The following is a 20,241-nucleotide window of genomic DNA, read 5'->3' as shown; positions in this document are numbered from 1 at the left end:
GAGCCATACACTCATAAGGGATTAATTGTATCCCGTTTTGCTGGTTATACTACGTAAGCCTGTAATAACATACCTGCTCTTGCAGGGGCTCGCCGTAAGTCTCACAGAGTATAGTTGAGAAAGAACTGGAAAGCTGCCCTTCCTTTTTGTAGATAATGGGCCTGGCGGAGTATAAATAAAAGAGCCAACCGCTCATTAGAGATCTATTCTGGTCTGCTTTGCTAGTTGTACTCTAACTAGTAAGCCACCTAGGTTGAAACAAATGCATACCTGAATTCGAAAAGGTTTCACATAGACCTCTCTTAAAGCGCTATGGCCGTCAATACAATCTTGACGTAATAGCCTGATATGTAAAGAGAAAAGGCATGATATAGTCAAAGATTTAACTGAAAGCGGCAATAAGGGCTCACTACTCTATCTACTTCTATGAATAACACAGGCAGAATCTTACCTTCGAGGGAAAACCGCTCCCGCTATTCATGGGGGTTCTGTATCAAGTACACAGGACACGGCTTCCCGCCGGTTTTTAAATATGCCCAGATGACTCGTGATTGGGCTAGAGTACGTGACATTAGGCCAATCAAAAGGCAGGAACTTGGAGCAGGAATATTTGCACACTGCGCCTACTGATGCTCGAATGTTATTGGCCTGGACTGGAGCTATCATAATCCCTCCCCTTCACGAAAATGCGGTTGCCTATCTGGTCCTCCGCCGTTATGTCAGCGTGTTGCCGCATCATACTATTGACTTAAGATGCGGAAATCCATTGTTGGTTGGTTTAAAGCCCCTATTAAAGGGGACTTACCACAGTAAATGGGATGTTTAGATTGGTTAGAAAGTCAGCCAATTGCGTCATCACGTTGTGTAATTGTCGGACTCAACTCGTACTTTTTGGGCAAACTCCCGTCATATCTGGGCTTTTAAATTCTAATGTGGGCTCTACGATTTGCGTAAGTCATAAGTACACCAAACTTTATTTAGTTATACAGTTTAGGGATAAATGTCTTCAAAATGAACCGATCTAATTCTAATTCTCAAATTTTGGGTACATGAAAGCTAAAAATAGAGAAAAAACGTTTTTTATGAATAAATCACCCTATGTCCAGCATTGCATTTTTATGGCTATTAAATGTATTTAAATGCATACTATGCACTATTACTACATAGGGTGGAAACTAATAGCAGTTATCCAATTCTCTCTTCCAAAGTGATAGGGTCTACCGGGTTCAAGATTCACAAGGTTCTGTTTACAATTCCCATTTGTAAGGGAAACTGCTTTAAAGTGGGACACAGCGAATATGTCTTGCTGTACGTATTCTTTATTGTGTTGGCATCGCCCAATATACAACCTGAAAAAAATTACAAACTTTTGGCCCAATCTTCCCGAGTATTTAGACCTTTTATTATAGTATTTAGGTAACAAAAGTACCATTGTTCCCTGACTTTTTTTATTTTTTCAATGTCCCTTCCTCTTCTGTTTATCCTAATATTCTCTAATATAAACCACCTGATATCTTAACAGGAATGGTTCATTATTTTCTGTTAAGGGTGCATTACATTTGTCAGTGCGTATGGCGGATTTGTGCTCTAGGACACGTGTTCTCAATTCTCTACTTGTTTCCCCAACATAACCCAAATTACATGGGCACAACAGTAGGTACACCACGTTCTGACTGCGGCAGTTATTAAATGTTGATGGTATGAGTTTCTTACCATTATATTCAAAGTTGTTGCCAATGATATATTGGGGTCATACGGAACAGGTTCCGCACTTGTAGTTTCCTGAGGCCAAGTTGCCCGTCAGGGTACTTTGGTTCTCAGTTGGGAGTTTATACGTATGTACTAAACTATTCCTGATTGTTTTGTTCCTGCGGAACGAAAACAATGGTTTGTTGAGTTGGGTTTCACTATTATGGTTCAAAATTTTCCAGTGTCTGTTGACAATGTTTTTGATATGGTTGCTCACATGGGAGTTTTGCATGACAAATACTATCCTATCGAGGGGTGTGTTCTTTTCATTCGTGTTTCTTTGTGGGTCTAGCAGAATTGATAAGTGACAAAGGGTTTGTTCGAGAAATTGAGCTGGTAGTGGTGCCAGCCAATTTGAGAAAACGGGTACTTGAGTTAGCCCATATGGGGCATTTGGGTATATGTGCAAAGAAACGTAGCATTAGAGAAAAAATGTGGTGTTCTGGGATTGATAAAATAGTGGAAAAATATGTGCGTCATTATGAGAGTTGTGTAGTGAGTGACGAACCATTCTACCAAACTTTTCCCCATTTGTTTCACTAGAGATGTCCATGCCTCCATGGTCCAAGTTGGGCGTGGACAGTTCCTGTCCTTTTAAAGTTCCTGGTGAAGGTCCGAAATATGCTGTGGCAATCATTGATTATGCGTCCAGGTGGCCTGAGGTTACATTTGTACACAACATTGAAACCTGCACCATTATTTACTTTTTGTAAAATGTTTTCAGTAGGGAAGAGTATCTGACTAATTTAGTTACAGATAATGGGACCCAACTGGTTTCGGAGGAATGGTTGTGTGAGTATGACATATTTCGCACCCATATGGTACTCTTTGAATCATCTCAGAAGCAACATATTAGTGTAACTGTCTAACCGTACACTGGCCGATCAATTAAAGTTGGCACTGGTCAGAAAGTTGAATTGGAAACATGCCATGAGTTTAATTTTATGGCAAATACATTCCACACCCAATGAGACCACTGGTGTCTCTCCTTTTGTTTTACTTAGAGGACGTGTTCCAGGGTCTAAGTTAAATAGAGAATGGAAGGGGCATATCAAAATTCACTCTAAATTAGGGAGGGTAATAGATGTCAGAAATAAGGTCATGGATAGATATTGTGGTATTACCAACAATGTGGTGCAAGTAAGAGAGGGTTGTTGGGTGCAGATAAAGAAACCGGGTAACGTGTCCAAGGGTGAATCAAAGCATTTTCCTCCAGTGCACGTGTGGCCTCATGCAGTATATACTAGTGATGGTTGTGTTTGGAACAAAGACCAACTTCTATAAATTCCAGGCAACAAAGTTGATGTGGTATGCAAATGCTTGGGTGATGTTAATGATAAGGAATGTGATGATGTCAATCCAAAATGTTCACCTGATTCGTTGCGCTTGCCTAGTGGATTTGATGATTTTGTCACTAGTTAAAGATCAAACTCTTTGGCTTGTGTAATGAATGACCTATGTATTTGATATATGCGCATGTTATATAATTATTAATATATTTTAATCTCTATTGTGATTTTAACATTTTATGTAGGTCTGTTTATCATTTATGCTGTTACTGGTGTGTAGTGTTTATTTAAATGCTTTTCAATATAATGAAGTGAGATATGTTGTGTCAGCGTCAGTGGATTACAATGCATCCTAGACTGAGGATTCCATGTGACACATTTGGGCAATGGTGAAAGCTGGCTCTCTTTCCTGCCTGGAAATAAGTGTGTTCATCCACTTATCTGGAGTTGTGCCTCCTTTTCACGCTCCCAAATAAATAGGAAACTGGACATACACCTTTACGTAACCGTGTTAACTGCCAGGTGTCCCTACGACTATTAGTTGCCTTCGGGCATGCTCCTTCCGGCAGACCCCATGTACACTACCTTATGCCTGCAACTTGCCGCTGAGAGCCCTGATTGAATTGTATTCCCTCACTGATTGGCACATGTTGTAGGACTGGAGGAGTGCCGGAATCCTCACTTTGATGGCTCTTCACGAGAACACATTGAATCAAAGAGATAGTACTGTCTGGCACATGACCATCCAGTATTCTATCCTCAAGTGGAGAGGACTCCGGAATATCCGCACTCTCAGTAAAAACCGAATGCAAGGCATGGCGGACCTGAGCATATCGAAAATATTCCCTGTCACTAAGTTGGAACTCGGCTTTCAATTCCTCAAAAGTTTTAAACTTGCCTTTTACCCAGAGGTCACTCACCTTACTGATACCAATCATATCCCATTTCTCAAATCCTTTCGTTTTCCACAAGTTACCCAGCTTCTCGGAAGCAAAAAGCGGGGTCGCTCGGGACAGTCGATCTTTCCAACCCATAGCATTGTTTGCCCAGTGCCAAACCCGTACAGCAATCTTTGTGGGCCCGGAGAGTTTCCCTCCATTTAATCTAGAATAAAGCGCTCTATAATAATTGCCCCCCGGCAGCAGCCACCTGTCCATGGCAAACGCAGGGTTCAATCCGGGACCATACATGCCATGATTAATGGCCCCCAATTGAGACGCCCAGTAATATCGTTTGATGTCAGGGAGAGCGATACCACCATCATACCATGGAAGCGTCAGCTTGACGAGGGCGATACACGAACGGACATCCCAGATCAACTTCCACTGGAGACCCTCAATAGTCCGAAAATAGCTTGCGGGAATTACATCAAAGGTGTTCTGAAGAGCATACAGAAAGCGTGGCAACGACATCATCTTGAAAAGCGCTGCACTGCCGAGCGGCGAAAGCGGCAGCTTGCGCCAGTGTACCACGTCCAGCTTCAACCAGTTTAGTGGCTGGAGCAAATTCTGTTCATATCGGGCAGCCGGGTTCAACGATACATAGACCCCAAGATACTTAAAACCCGCCTGTGTAACCTGGATGGGACAATCGCGCGGCAAAAGAGGGACATCTCCCGAGAGGACGTATAAGTAAGATTTAGTCCAATTAATGACTAGACCTGAGTTCCTACCAAAAGAGGTGAGGACATCAAACAAAACAATTAACGACTTCCGGGGCGATGTCAGGTACAACAGTATATCGTCCGCGTAAAGCGAAATACGATCTTCGAGGTCTGGGGCCCACTGAATACCCTTCGACGGTTCCCATCTAATCCAGGCAGCAAGGGGCTCAAGAGCAAATAAGAGCGGAGATAATGGACAACCCTGTCTTGTACCCCTTCCGAGAACGAAAGGCCCCGAGACCTGACCATTCACCACAACCTGTGCCAACGGGTCTTCGTAGAGGAGCCTGGCCCAGCTAATGAAGCCAGGACCAAAACCAAACTTGGCAAGTACAGCCCACAAATACGGCCACTCCACCGTATCAAAAGCCATCGTGGAATCCAAGGAGGCCAAGATGGCTGGCTCACGCAATGACGAAGTCCTCGCGAGAACACCATGCAAACGTCGCAGATTCAGGGCCATATTCCGATGCGGGATGAAACCGGATTGGTCTGGATGAATCAAGTCACTAATCACCTTTATTATATGATTGGCCAATAATTTAGCAAGAATCTTGGGTTCCCCATTAAGGAGTGATATAGGCCTATAAGAGGCGCAGAGGTCCCTTGGCTTCCCTTCCTTATGACTCACCACTATGGTCGCAAGACGCTGATCACGGGGAAGGGAGCCACTATCTCGCTATTCCAAGAACATGTCACGAAGATATGGCGCAATTTTGTCGGGGCGCAGTTTATAAAGTTTAATGGGGAGACCATTAGGGCCCATCGCCTTCCCCGAACGAATGGAGCGAATAGCGAGAGCCACCTCGTCCGCGGTTATTACGGCATCTAGCAACTCTCTTTCAGAATCAGATAAGCTGGGCAATGCAATGTCGCGCAACAATAAATGGGAGTCTTCCTCCTGCTTATCAGATACAGGGGAATACACTTCCTGGAGATGTTCCGCAAAACTCTGGACGATCTCCTCAGGTTCAGTCACACGCATACAATTCACTCACTCAATCACAGGAACCACACGACTAGCCCACTCTTTTTTATCTAACCATGCTATCAGTTTGCCAGCTTTATCCCCGACATCATACAATCGACCCTGCTGCTCCCTGCCCATGACTTTTGCGGCACCCGTAACCAACGCCCTGTAGTCAACTTGTTTAAGATGCAAAACATGCATCTTCTCACGGGTGACTCCTGATTCCAGATCACGCTCCAGCTCGGTGATCTCGGTCTCGAGTCTAACTACCTCCTCATTTCTACTCTTCTTCCCACCAGCAATCAATGACAACGCCTGACCTCGGATGACCGTCTTAAAAGCCTCCCAAGCGATACTGCAGAAGACACCGATCCCAGATTCTCAACAAAATACTGGTCAAGAGATTTGACCAATGCCGCGCGGGTCTTAGGGTTACGGCGATACCACGGATTAATTGGGGCTACCCGCCCCTCCGAACCTACACGCGACTCTATCCGAAGCCACAGTGGAGAGTGGTCAGATATTCCCCGAGCTAGATGTCGGACCTCAGTTACGGAGGGGGCCTGTGCAGCTGGCATCAAAATGTAATCAATCCTGGAAAGGCTACCGTGTGCACCAGAGTGGAAAGTGTATTGATTCTGGGCCGGGTGTAGCAGTCTCCAACAGTCCACCAACCCCAGTGTGTCTATAAAGCCACTAAGCCAATTCTGTAACCCTGTAAGGTCCCTGGGTGGGTGCCGATCCTCCCTGACAGAGACAACCGAGTTAAAATCTCCGCTCATGACCAGAGTCCCCTCAGGAAGTCCCAATACTATTCGCCCCAGGTCAGCAAAAGTTGTCGACTGTAAACCCGGGGGTATGTAAACAGAGATCAAGGATATAGTTCTACCCTCCCATCGTCCAGTAAGAGCTACGTAGCGCCCCCTATCATCCAGGACCGTTGCATCTATTTCTAAGGGGAGAGAATTCCTAACTAGGATACCCACCCCACTGGATCCAGAGGAGAACCCCACATGGGCAACCAGGTGATACCCTTTCCGGTTCATGGCATGACAAGTGTTACAGATCAAATGTGTTTCCTGCAACAATACCACATCAGGGGAAAGTCGCTTTAACAATTGTAGCACAACCCCTCGTTTTATCCTGTCCCCCAACCCATTCACATTCCAACTCATTAGTCTCAATCCCCTACCCCCATCCCAAAAGTGAAAGCAGATCCACCCCTCCTCGGAACTCAACATCCAAATCAAATGATAAAACAATATGTTGCCTTGCACTGAACCAAAACACACCCACTTGAACACCCCACCACCCTCGAACCAGAAACCCGTTACAAGTCCCCCCACCCTGCACCCCTGCATAAGACTAAATATCCACCCAACTTGCAGTGTGCCTGTCGCCCTAATATCAAACTAGTCTACAAAAAGAAACCCCAGAGGAGGAAAGAGTCCACCAATCGCCCCGCCACTCCCGGGTATGACACTTCAAATCATACAGTAAAAGTCATCGAACCATAGTCAGGGTTATCAGTAAAGTTCAGGGACCGGAAACCATGCTCCTATTCCTGCTCCGTCGGGCCGCCTTCTGCTCCTCCAGAATGTTCCTCCCGGCCACGTTGGTGTGGCAAAGTGTCGAGCCAGTCTCCCGCCATCTCTGGACGATCAAAAAAATATGTTCGTTCCTCGAATTCGACGCGCAGCCTGGCTGGAAAAAGCATTGCGTATTTCAGTTCCATCTCCCTCAGTCGTCGTTTTACGCCCAGAAATCCAAGTCTTTGCTTTTGGACTGCCTGTGTAAAGTCCGGGTAGAAACTTACAGTGGTATTTTCGTATTTCGTGGGTCCACTCAACCGTGAGGCCTGCAGGATAGCGTCTCTAACCCGGAAGTTAAAGATTCTGGCGATGAGAGGGCTTGGCGGGGCACCCAAATTCGGTTTACCACCCGGTACTCTATGGGCTCGTTGACCCGCGAAGAACTTGCTCAGACCCTTAGGAGCGAGGTGTTTGGTGATAAGATCTTCCACAAACAGATCAGCTGCCAGATCCTCTACTTTTTCCGGGACCCCAATAATGCGTACGTTGTTGCGCCGGGCCCTACTTTCAAAGTCCTCCAACCGGGGTGCAAAAAGATCATTAGAGGTCCGCAGGTTGCGGACCTCTGTCTGGAAGTCGGACACATCACCGTTAGGCTGGAAGTTTTCAGATCTAAAGATTTGACCTTTTCATTGGTTTTTGATAAATCCGTATGGATCAAATTAACATCGATCGAAACGGTGTCCAGCTTGTGGGCGAGAGTCTCAAACTGTTGGCCGATGTATGCCTTCATCCCATAAAGGGCGCCCATGACGTCTTGTAAAGTCAATTCTGCCGATGAGGCAGGGCCCTCCTTAGTACCATCAAGTGATCTACTCGGTCCACCAGGGGATCCTTTAGATTGGGCATTAGCGATCCATATTGTTTGCTTGGGTGTAGCCACCTCGCCGAGTGGTCTTGGACTTTTGCTTGTCGCCATCAGGTTTGGTCGCCATCACGAACAAGGAGGCCTTCCAAAGTGGCGGGCAACGAAAGAAAGTGGCCGCATCGGGAACTGCAATCAAATCAGCGGCGACCAGACGACAGTCAGTCCAGGCCCAGTATACGCAGTCAGGACATCACCTTATGATCGCTAAGCCATCAAATAGCTTCTGCTAGTAGTAGGCTCTCTCTCAAATAGGATCAGACTGGAGCCTCGAAAATGAAAGTGAAAGTTCAAGTCAGTGACTCCTCAGGCCGCTGTTGTTCAACTACTGCCCGGGCACCATACCAACTCGAGCTCCGGGCATCTCCGAGGGGAAGGCCGCAATATTCAAATCGTTGTTATTCCGGTTCCCGAGACCGATTCAAATTTGGACAACGGTGTCCGCCGCAGCTATGGCTCGTCTTCGATAACCCGTCAATGTGGTCAGGATAATTTTCAGGATAGATGCGGGAGGTTGCGAGGGTCTCGGGAGCCCTGTGCTCACGGGGCCATCTTGGGTGCGCGCGAAGCTCCTCCTCCCGTTGTTATTATTTTTAATTGCTTAGTTCACATATATGTTTTTTGGGTTGCAATTGCAAAACATGTATAAAAAGGAAAGATGTGTAGTGTTGGCTTCCCAGGTTATTCACTGCGGTCATCATTTGGAATGTGATCATTCATGATGAAATATTAGAATGTTGGGTTCTTAGCTCTAGTCAGTTGGGAGCTTGGGACTGAGCTGAAAGGTGACAGCTCCTTGTGGGGTTTTCCTTTACTTATTATCTTAATATTTATGAATGACCACCTTCTACCATCTTACTCAATAAATACCTTTTTATTACAAGACCCTACGTGGACCTGATCATCATTTACTTTAATACAAGCACCCCTTCACCCACGTGGTGCTCGCTGATCTCCCTCCCCCACCCCCCTTCCTAGTCTTCTCCTTGCATTCTTTCCGCTCTGTTTCTATGTGTTCCCTTTGGTCTGTATTCACTGTTTCCTTTCATCTTCAACTTTGTATTTTCGCCTTTCTCTTCTGCTCACCTTTCTTATTTATTTATTCTTTGACTTGAACTCTTTTAATCTCTTTTCCATTTTCCTGCCATTACTGGCTCTTGCAGTTTTTTCTTTTTTTCTTTTCTTATCCTCTGTTCTTAATAATCTTGGAGTTTTCTCCCTCTTTCTTTGCCCTGCTCTTTATTTTCCCTCCTTGTGTTCAATGGTGATGATAGTGCTCTAAGTGGGATACAAATAAGAGTGTGGGGTCTATAAAAGAGTAAAGAAGGGGTAAAATTGCACTGCTTGCTATATTGCTCAGTTTTTGAAAAACGCACTTCTGGGACTGTTATGGCCTCGTAGCGCAAGTAACTGCTGCTTAGGGAAGTAGTCATACGGCCGGAAGTATTTGGCAGAACGAAGGCTGTTACAGAGAAGCTTACCGCCGAAGAATATAACGATCTTATCCTGTGGGTGATGGAATGACCAGTGCATACAGGATACCTTGAATCTCATAGAGATAAGAGGAGGAAAGCAGAAACCAATTAAGTGGAGCCCAACAAAAGGATAGCACTTGAGACTAGAGGCTATGTACGAACCGTAAAGGCTAGAAGGTGGCAGTTTTAAAGATTTTGCACACGGGACTCCGAAGCAGGAACCCTATAGGATTTTTTTAACCCAAACGTAGATGCAACAAATAACTTTTGCAGAAGGATTTTTTACAACGAAAAAACAAGAGATAAGAATCTATTTGTTTTGATAAAGATGGGAAGATTGTGAAGAGACCATTGAAACGCGTCAACGCTTTGTAAATGGCATAATCTCTAAGGGTACATGGTCTTGGCATTGGAGAAATAGAAGTTTGACCAGACCTTGTTTGCACTGATTTAGATGATATGTCCTCGCCAATGACTAATTTAGGAGTCTAAAATCGTTTTTAGGGCTCGGGCGGAGCTCCGAGATCCTAATGTTAAAGAAAAAAAAAAAGTTGCTTTAGGGCTTCGGGAAAGACACATTCCTTAGTTTTTTCTTATCTGAATGTTGATTGGTCGTTGCGGTGCTGTTTTAGTAGTAGTCTTGATGCCATAGGGCATTAGGCGGCCATGTTGGCATTTTCTCGGCGGTTTCGCGCACGGCCGTCCATAAATATCAGTTAGGAGCTGTCAGGGTGGCCGTGTAATGCATTCCAGATGGTGTGCGCGCGTTCACCATCGAGCAGTGCGTTTGTCGGGCGCGCGTCCTCCTCACGGACACACAGGCATAGCGAATCAGTGGCATTTTACTCCCTCCCCATATACACCCTTCCCCCACCCGCCACCCCACCCCAGCCGTGAGTCAGAGTTGAAGCCGGGACTGGTGCACACAGCTGGAGAGGGCCGTTTTTATTTGACTTTTTTCTCTTTACGAACGATCTTCCCTTGCGGCGGTGACCTCATGTGGAAGAGGTATCGCGCGTGAGAGTTGTGGGTATGCTGCCCGCTGAAATATCTATGTACAAATATCTTTGTCCAAAAACTTTGATTTTCACTGTCCAGTTGTGAAGCACGTGCCCTCAAATAGACTAGGAAAGTAACTAGTCCTTATAGCAAGTGGAAAGTGAGCTTAGCTGGCTGTAGGATTTTAAACTATGTAAACAATGTATGGGATTGGATGTTTTATATTTTTATTCCGTGTTATTTCCAGACTGCGCTTCACATGGAATGGCACATTCAACATCATTATGCTTCCCATGGTGCACTTCGCAGCACAAGTCCTCTCAATTGCGCCACTGTGCCAACTTCTAGGGCCTAAGTACTGTGCACAACGGGGCATTGTGCATAGATCTCTCATCATTACACGAGTCATCGGAGCCCTGAAGTGTCACAGTGGAAACCGCCGACTGTATAAGTTTACTCTTTTTTGTTAGTAGACATATACTTATATCTCGGCATGTGTATCTATACGTTTGTGTATTTTGTATTTATGGGTGTTGTTATTATGGTTTATAATTTAAAACATACATCGGATTAATGCAAAAGAATTTGTCTATTCATACCCATGTTCATACTTTTCTATGTGTTTGCATTTCTGTATGCTGGTAATATTTGTTGTAGTTATGGTTGCGCTTTCAATAAGAAATTATATATATTTTTTGTTTTTTTATATGATTATGTCTATGGTATTGTTGGGAGAATGGTTCTTGTACACTGGAAGGTTCACGTGCGTGCGTACTGCCTATATGTTCACTTCCACAGAGTGGGATTTTCCCTGGGCCCCCGTGATGTCGAACCTATTGCGTTAGTATGGGTGCGAGCCTTGCTTGGATCTTAAAAAAAAAATATATATATATATATATTTTAACTCGTTCGTGCACAGAGCAACACAGCATGATACAATCATAGTTCCCACGGTCATAAAACACATATCCTCAGAATATAGATCAGGGACAATGCAGTACAGTATCGTTTCTTATACCATATACTGTACATCCCCCTAAATAATAGGATCCTAAAGAACAGCATCAAACACCAATACAAATAACCAAAAAACTCCCTCCCTCCCCACCCCGCAGGGTCAACCAGATACACCCCACCCGTCGCCTATATATCCTGAAAATCGGTATGGAACCAGTGTGATAACTCAATGTCACCATGTGCTCCCTAAGCCACCTCGAGTGATGTGCGCCTTGCTTGGATCTTGATAACTTTCACCGAAGCTGTGGCAAGTGGCCCGAGTCGGTCCCGTCCGCGTGACGTTAAATTCGGGGCTCTTGTTTCTCTTGTTAATGTCTTTGTATTTTTAGGAAATAGTGAAATATGTGTTACAATGATTCTATGGAATGTATTTTATGCATTCTTTGTATTAATTTAGTGGTTTAATGTAACTTTAATTAAAGAAAACGTTTTGTATTGTTCTAATAAGTGTTAGAAACTTTTATTCTTATGTTCCTTGAGTTGAGTAAAAAAACTCTTTTTTTATGTGATTGTTGCTTTACTTGTGGTGATAGTGTACAATCCATCTTGAGCCATTCCAAAGGGAAGTAATTTTGAGCCTCTTGCTATAGCTCCAAAGTGCCCTCAAAATCTAACATCTGTTAATTCTCCCCTAATATCAGGCTGTTACTCAAATTATAGTTCACGTACTATTTCCCAACCTCTACCATCCTGTTGTTTATATCCTCCCCATCCAAAACAACAACAAAAACCTATAACAACCATTCAAACAGGCTGGAAAAAGTTGTGAATACTAAAAAAAACACAACATTTTTTAATATGATTTTTTTTTAAATAAGGTTTTTCACTTAGACATCGTCTCATCTTAATTATAGAGAGGGCAAAAAAAATGCTTAACATATATTTTCTTATAACTTTGCAATGTGCTGCACCCACACCACACTACTCTAGAACAGAGCTTAAACACATTAGCTAAGCCAGCAGCTCTGGTTAAACACTCATAAGGTTCCAATTTCGAGACCTATTGTCTTTGCCAATGCTTGTTTCTGGTACATGCAGCATTGCAATTTATGTGCACGATCACGGAAAAAAAAGCAGGGCAGTGAACCCCTCAATAATGCGGTGGTACAACAAGCTAAGATACATGTGTAGAACCACCGAACTCTGGTGGGGGAGGTGGGAGGCGGAAGGGTCGTCACTACCCTACGTACAGATGTAGACTGGGACAAGATCTTGGAGGGGGCTCTGCGTGTCTCCGGGAATCCCCCCATGGGTCCGAACATCGGACACTGACGAGCAGAGGTTCTCAGGTGGATGAAATGTGAGGGGGTGAACTTGCGCAGACGGGCGAGTAGAGGACTCTACTCCCAGGAGCATGCCACAGCTTGGGCCACTATTTAGTGGGACTGCCCCCCACATGGATGCGTCCGTCTCTCTCCTCTCGCCCCCAGGCAGCGCAATGGAAGACCGGGATTAACCAAAGCGGCACCTTGGTCCCCCGAGTGTTGGAGCCTGTGGTATTTGGGCCTCAAGCCCTCATACTCGTAGAATGATTACACAGACACCGATTGTGTGGGTGCATAACTGGCCAGAGCACGTGCGCTCGGCCCCTTTTATTGTCAGGGTCATCTGACTGATGACGCCTGTGGTGCGTGGGTGTTCAGTGTGTGTTACAACATGCTGAGACACTAGAACGTATCCAGCCGGATACTACATCCCTCCCAAACTTTAATGAAAGTCCAAACAAATGAAGTCCGATCTTGTGGGAGAGAATACAATTTGCAAAGAAAACCATAACACAATTATGACGACTCCCACGTAGTCTCTTTCGCTGATGGTCAACCACTGACGCTGGTGTCCTTGCCTCCAGGACCACTAGTTCTCCTTGGCATGATGTCAGGGTGCTCTGTGGGTGTAGTCCTTTCTTGGATTTGCAGACTTGCAACCTTGAGGTGGGATCTACAGTCTCTCTTTTTCTGGTCCACATCCAGTGAAAGTGCAGATGGAATAATGGTTATGTGTTGTTTCCACTGTACAGTCCTGGGTGAAGTACATTCTCCAACTGGTGATAACTTCCAACAGGATTTGCAGTTGCAGGATATCCGTCTCACGGATACCCCTCTCTCGTGAGTGTCCCCTCTCACTGGACGACCGGGAGGCCCTTTGCTGCCAGGCTTCCACCGGACCGGTGGGCTGCCGCCTTGTTGCTCCAAACGCGTTGGAGGAGTCGCTTTGGGTCCCTTCTCCGTGTCCGAAGCGTTGGCACTTGTTCCTTTGAATGCTACCTTTGTTCTCCCAGGATTTCCAGAGTGAGCGTCAACATTCCATCTCTCGTGTTGGGACCCTCTGCCACAGGTGTCCCAGAGGCCTCTGCCCCTTGGATTTCTGCGGTCCTGTGTCCGTTCCATCCCAGAGGTGGTTGTTGTCAATGGACCGGCTTGCTCGCCTGTGTCATCACCGGATGATCTTGGGATTCGCAAGTAGAAGTAGATATGTACTTCCAGTGACATGGATGTTTTCCAGGCACCATGCTCCGATGTTCTTGCACCTTTGCACTTTCTTCTTCAGGTGTTCCCCCTTCTGGTGTGTGTGTGTGTGTGTGTGTGTGTTGATCTGTCACGCACATCTCTTTACTCTTCTCTCCCTTTCATCTTTCGCCATGGCGTCTTGCCCATAAGTTCTATTTTTGCTTTCTTTCGTGATGCGGTCGGGTCTTCTCTCATGCTTGTTCGCTCAAACCAGGCTTCTCCGTGTAGCGTGCACTTCACATGTTTCCCCCTGGTCTTGTTCAAGCACTAGGACACTGTCTTCACTTCGCTCTGTGACTGGACCTGTCGTCGCGACCTTCTTACGCTTGGTTACTTCTGACTTTTAGTTGATGTTGTTAAACTTCTCTTCCTGGTCCTCTTCGCAGACCTCTTGTCAGATCACTTCGCACGCTGACTTCTTGCAGGTCAGCAGCATCCTTGCGACCATCTGGTAGGTTGGCTTCTTCTTCCTTGCGACCAAACTGGCAGGTCGGCTTCATCCTTGCGACCAAACTGGCGGGTTGGCTTCTTTCTCCTTGCGACCAAACTGGCAGGTCGGCTTCTTCCTCCTTGCAACCAAACTGACAGGTCGGCTTCTTCCTCCTTGCGACCAAACTGGCAGGTCGACTTCTTCTTCCTTGCGACCAACTGGGTGGTCGGCTTCTTCTTCCTTGTGAGTCTTCATGCTTCTGGTGGTATGCGCACCCACTCCTTCTCTCTGCAGTTTCATTGCTTTGGTGCGCTTCTGACTGCGCTCTTCTGTCCCTTCAGTGACTTGCTGCTTTGGACGGCTGTCTTGTAGTCTTTCCTCTGCGGTGATCACCTGTGGCCACTAGGCATCACTGCACTCTCCGTCTTCGACCCTGGTAGTCTGTGAGATTGCTTTCACTTATCCATTTGATATCCCCAGGCGTCTCCGGTTTTCCCTTGTCGAAGGGGGTTGCTTGCTTACTTCCTTTCCCACTGAATGACTATATCTTCGGGGTCTCCCTGTCCCTGTTCGCTGTCCTCGTCTGCTTTGGGTAACGTACCGACAACTGCCTCTGTGTGGAGTTCCTGCACTCCTGGCACATTCCTGCGCACTCTTTTCTGTACTTGGCAGTTCTCACTGTCCAGTGTTGCCTTTCTGTTTGTTTGCCACTGATGCTCTTAGTCCTTCAGTCATGTGCTGCAAAGCAGCCTGTCCTGTGCTGCTGCTGTGTTTCCTTTGTTTGTTACAGACATGTTTGTCCTTCTTTCCTGCAGTACCGAGAAATGGCCACTAGATGACAGTGTTGCTTTCTTTCCCTTCAGCCTCGGAAGCTTTTCACCTGCTGCGGGCTTCGTGCTCTGTTTCAGGGACCTCACTGCTTTACTCCAGGTCCTTCTTGCACCACGCTGGGATTCCTGCCATGCCTCCCCAGGTAAGTACCTTTTCTTTACATTTCTCTCCTGTTCTTGGGACAGCGTTGTCTCGTGCTGCCACTGGTCATTATTACTGGCATTGCAGTTCCGGTCTCTTCTTTTCTTGTGCTGCAAAATTCACTACAGTGAGTCTCTTTAATGACATTTACCCGGCCCGTGCAGGAGGGCACAATGAATGTCCATTGCCTGGGAAGGGAGACCTCTTTTCATTCCACCTAAGCGCTCACGTCTCGGCAGCACACAGTTCTCCTCTCCTGCTTCGCTCCTTGCAGCAGACCCCTTTCCACCATGGGCTGCGCAGGGAGAGGGGTGTTGGCGCCGCACTGATCGCCCACGGGCCTCTCCGCATGCTCTGCCTTTCTCGTGGCTGCCAGCCATGCGCTCCTGATCCTAGGGGCAGGGCACTACCACCGACAGATGCTCCTCGGGACACGAGAACTCCAGCTTCACTACGGTGAGTGTCACTTTTACAACCTTCCCGCCCCTTGTGGCAAGCCTTTTCTTTACACTGGCTGCGGGGGAAGGTGCTGGTGCGGCTCCGCTTGGCCGCGGGCCACACGCTTTCTACTTTCTACTCCCCCTCCACCTGCGGCAGCTTCGTTCAGTTTGCACGCTGCGCGGGGTGGGGGTCGGAGCTGCAGCCAGGGCACTTAGCAGGCATACATGCGCGTGTTAACCTTTTGCCGCTTTGCAGCCGGCTATGTAGTTCACAGGGTGCGCACTGGGCAGGGGTGACTCTACAGCTTCTTTTGCACTGCACCACGCGGGTTCACCTCATGTCCCGCAGGCTTTCACGTTGTGCATACGCGGGGTGGGCTCCCGCTCCGATTCCCGGTCAGGACCTCCGCAGGCCAATGGCACCAGCCACGCCACGGCCTCGCTGCTGCCTCCACTTTTGTCTACACACAAGGTAGTCGCCACAGCCTCTTTCACTCACCGGGCTCGCCGCCTGCCTGGCGGGTCGTCGCGGCTGATGCGGGTGGGCTCTGATCGGCTCTCTCTTCTCCCTGGGGCACTTCACACTCCCCCGCGGGTCATTGGGCGCCTCTGCACAGGGGCGGATTTCCTGCAGGCACACGAGGTGAGGGGTGTGCTCCCGGTCACCTTGCCATCACCCTGGGGCCTTGCACACGCCCCGCGGGCTTTCGGGCGCGTTCCACGTCGGTTTCAGGGGGTGCCCTTTCGCATGGGCAGCTCTCTTCCCCCTTTTCACAGCTGCTGGGCTGCTGCACACATGGGCACAGCCCACCTCGTTGCCAATGTGGTATTTGAGCCTCAGGCCCTCATACTCGTAGAATGATTACACATACACCGATAGTGTGGGCGCATAACTGGCCCAGAGCCCCTTTTATTGTCATGGTCATCTGATTTATGACGCCTGTGGTGGGTGGGTGTTCAGTGTGTGTTACAACATGCTGAGACACTAGAACATATCCAGCCGGATACTACAAAGCCCTTCAACCGCTCCCCCCCCTCATTCACTACCAGTCTTCTCCTCTCGCCCCCAGACAGGGCAACAGACGTCACCGGTTAATATCCGCCCCGGGGCACCTGGTTCTCACCTGGGTGTTGGAGCACTTCCGCCGCCACCCCCCATGTATTCTATTCCACATCTTCTTGTACCAACTGAAATATCTACACTAATTGTATTCCTGCCTAAAAATAATTTAATTGTGTATAATAAAAATAAAAAACTGCCAGGCATCCATGCATTCCGATGCATTTAATGACCCGTCTACATGCAGGATGAGAGCAGGGAAGGGGTTAACTGCAGAAGCAAACTTGAAATGCCGGATACTTAATTGCTGGGCCCGTCTTATCTGGCGCTGTGGAATTATTTTGAAAAAGCAGCTGGAAAAGATCTGTACAGGGGTGTGCTTCGCTATAGTCCCGAAAGATATGGCACACAATTGACTACACAGCAAGAAGTATTCAAAGTTTATGGGAGCAAATTTAAAAGTGCATTTTTGTTTTATAGCGTATATTTATGTTTTAGTTTGTCTTCTGCATATAATGTAATTAATTGAATATTTGCTGACACTCTAAGACCTAAGGGATCAAACACTAAAGATCACTGAATATCAGTGACACAGAATATCAGTGACACGGTTTCGACGACACCGTAGGCCCACGATCCCTTCAGTACTTTTGGTCTCTCCTCCTGCATCCTGTAGGTTTGAAGTTTTTAACCCTTTCTCTCCTAACTAACAGTGACTGTGATTTGTACTATATACTCCAAACAATGGTTCTTGAGCAATATTATCAAGAAAAAAAGGGGAAACAAACCCACCCACCAAGTGAAGGGTAGAAAAAGCCTAGGAGTACCACAATGTCACAAAAAACAAATACATAAATAAATATTCAAATGCATTTAATGAAGTAGAATGAAAACACAAGGGCGCTCAAACAATTATACTCGCAGGAACTACAAAAAGACATAAAAATATAAAATCAAAAAACAGTGGCGGAGACTAATAAATCACAAAATACACAATACACAGTGGAATAATAATGTGATCTCTGATTTAGGCCATGTACAAAGCGTCAACGGCGTTTCAACCCAAGATTTCTTTCAGGGTCATCATCAGGACAAATTAGCTTGGGGAGCAGAAGCGACCACCTGATATAATTTCTTGATGGTCTTTCAACATGTAAAAGATTTCTTCAACTGTTGAACCAAATATATTCCAACAGGGAACCTGGCAGTATAGAAGTGCCATGAACTTGCAAACCTCCAGATCAGAATTTGCAAAAAAATGATGAATTCAATCTTCAATAAATAGCATGGGCAAACCACTGGGACGAAGAAATTCCAAATAATTTAATACATTTCAGGGATTCAGTCTTGCGGTCAAATGATTCACCGGATAAGCCATTGAATGCTGGCGTATCGGGTGAATCAATTGAAAAGTTAAAACTATTGGCATTGTAAATGACAAAGCTAGTAATTTCGCTATTTTCAAAACGCATAAATAAAATATTTGTCACATAACACACCCTCTCTTTTCTTTTTAGCAGAGCAGGTGGCTCAGCAGACAGCGGATGTGTTCCGGAGCTACGCCTTCTACCGCTACCAGCACGAGCAGGAGCAGGCCGAGCACGTGGCCAATGTCCCCGTTGATCCAGAGATGGTGGAACTTCCAGCGGCCCAGAGCATGTATGTATTACACACTCTTTTATCCAAAAGTCTATCAAAGCATCTACAGATTAACAAATTGTGTGTTTTAAAAAGCCCATTCTGTGCGTTGTGGAGCAGAACCATGTGACACTTCGCTCCAACAGAGGCTCCCCTCAGTAGGGGAACTGCAGCATTGAAGCATGGGTGTAGAGCCCCGCCCCCCATATCCTCTAATAGAAGGGCGAAAAAATTAGCCCAGATGTGCATTTACCTTACTAGACACCGTTTCCGTTTTCCGCAACCCCTGATGTATTTCGAGCGCAGAATAAGCCCTAGGACAGGGGATTTAAAGTGAATCACCTGCAACTTAAGGAAATATTCAACACATTCCAGCAGTAATTTCTTCTTTCAGTTTGGAAACAAAATTCCAATTCAAATGAGTAATAAACTATTCTTCATGTTGTGGTTATACCCCTAGCTCGTTATAGTAACTGTAATGTAAACAAAAAGCAACTAACCTATATAGCCAGTGTTCGAACCAGTATTAAATACCAAAGATATTATTTACGTGATAACTGATGATGACAATTTAATAAAAAAATGCCAAAAAATCACACTTATCAGAAATGGATAGCAGTCCTGCCTTCTACTGCCGTATAAATAATCAACGCAACACTAGGTTGTGTTTGAATTGCTGTTGCTTTGATAAGCAATTTTAATCCTCCTCAATTCATTACCGGTATTAAGTTGTATTGTATTGTAATTGCATTTATATAGCGCTTACTACCCCTGACGAGGCGTCGAAGCGCTTTTTCGGCGGTTAACACGCTACTCCGGGACCCATAGAGGATTTGTGTTGAATTAGTATAGTGAAACATGCAAGTACATTTTAAGTGGTGGATAGGTTAGTCAGTTATTTGGATATGGAAGGATAGAGGAGGACAAAGGTTTGTATTTATTTATCGCTTGTTGCCGCAAGCTATTCTGGAAGCCTATAAGGATTAATGGTGAATTAATATGGTGAAATATGAGGTAATTTCAGCTGTGGATATTAGTCTGTTACTTGGAGTGAGAAGGATAGCGGAGAGATAAAAGGGGAAGAAAGATTAGCATTTATATAGCACTTGTTACCCCTGATGGGTGTTGAAGCGCTTTTCTGGCGAGTAGCACACCACTCTGGAACCCATAGAGGATTAGTGTTGAAAATTAGTATAGTATATATATGAAGTAGTTTGAGTAGTAGATATGTTATTCAGTTATTTGGGCAGTATATTAGTATAGTTGAATATGGAATTTGAGAAGTGAACATTTTGATTGAAAAGGATAGTGGAGGGATAAAATTGAAGGATTGTTTTTAATTTTTTTAGGTCTTAGCAGTAGTAAGAGGCTTTTGGGTGAGTAAAAAGGAGTTTTGGAGGAGAGGAGTCAGAGGGGAGAGTTTAGAAAGGTTTGTTTTAGAGGATCGGTGTAGTAAAAAGAGTTGTCAGATGATGCAAGGAGGGGTAGAGCAGGAGAGAGTCTAGAAAGGGTTATTTTGGCGATCATAGTAGTGGTATAGGGTTTGGGATAAATGAGAGAGTGGATGTAGAGGAT

The 20,241-nt window shown here is 45.8% G+C and overlaps 1 protein-coding gene across 2 annotated transcripts in view; it reads left to right on the top strand.

Annotated features, from left to right (window-relative positions):
• BAK1 (BCL2 antagonist/killer 1) overlaps positions 1-20,241 on the top strand; it is a 200,334-nt gene that overhangs the window by 82,014 nt on the left and 98,079 nt on the right. Inside the window, exon 3 of one of the 2 annotated variants that reach the window (XM_086923188.1) lies at positions 18,546-18,687. In XM_086923188.1, the coding sequence (XP_086779314.1) occupies positions 18,546-18,687 (142 nt within the window). The remainder of the gene's footprint in view (positions 1-18,545; positions 18,688-20,241) is intronic. The other variant, XM_086923189.1, reaches the window with a different exon arrangement.

Source organism: Lissotriton vulgaris, chromosome 5, assembly GCF_964263255.1.
Source record: "Lissotriton vulgaris chromosome 5, aLisVul1.2, whole genome shotgun sequence".
Classification (NCBI taxonomy): domain Eukaryota; kingdom Metazoa; phylum Chordata; class Amphibia; order Caudata; family Salamandridae; genus Lissotriton; species Lissotriton vulgaris.
The sequence above is the reverse complement of the archived record's forward strand: the minus strand, read 5'-3'. Positions and strand labels throughout refer to the sequence as shown.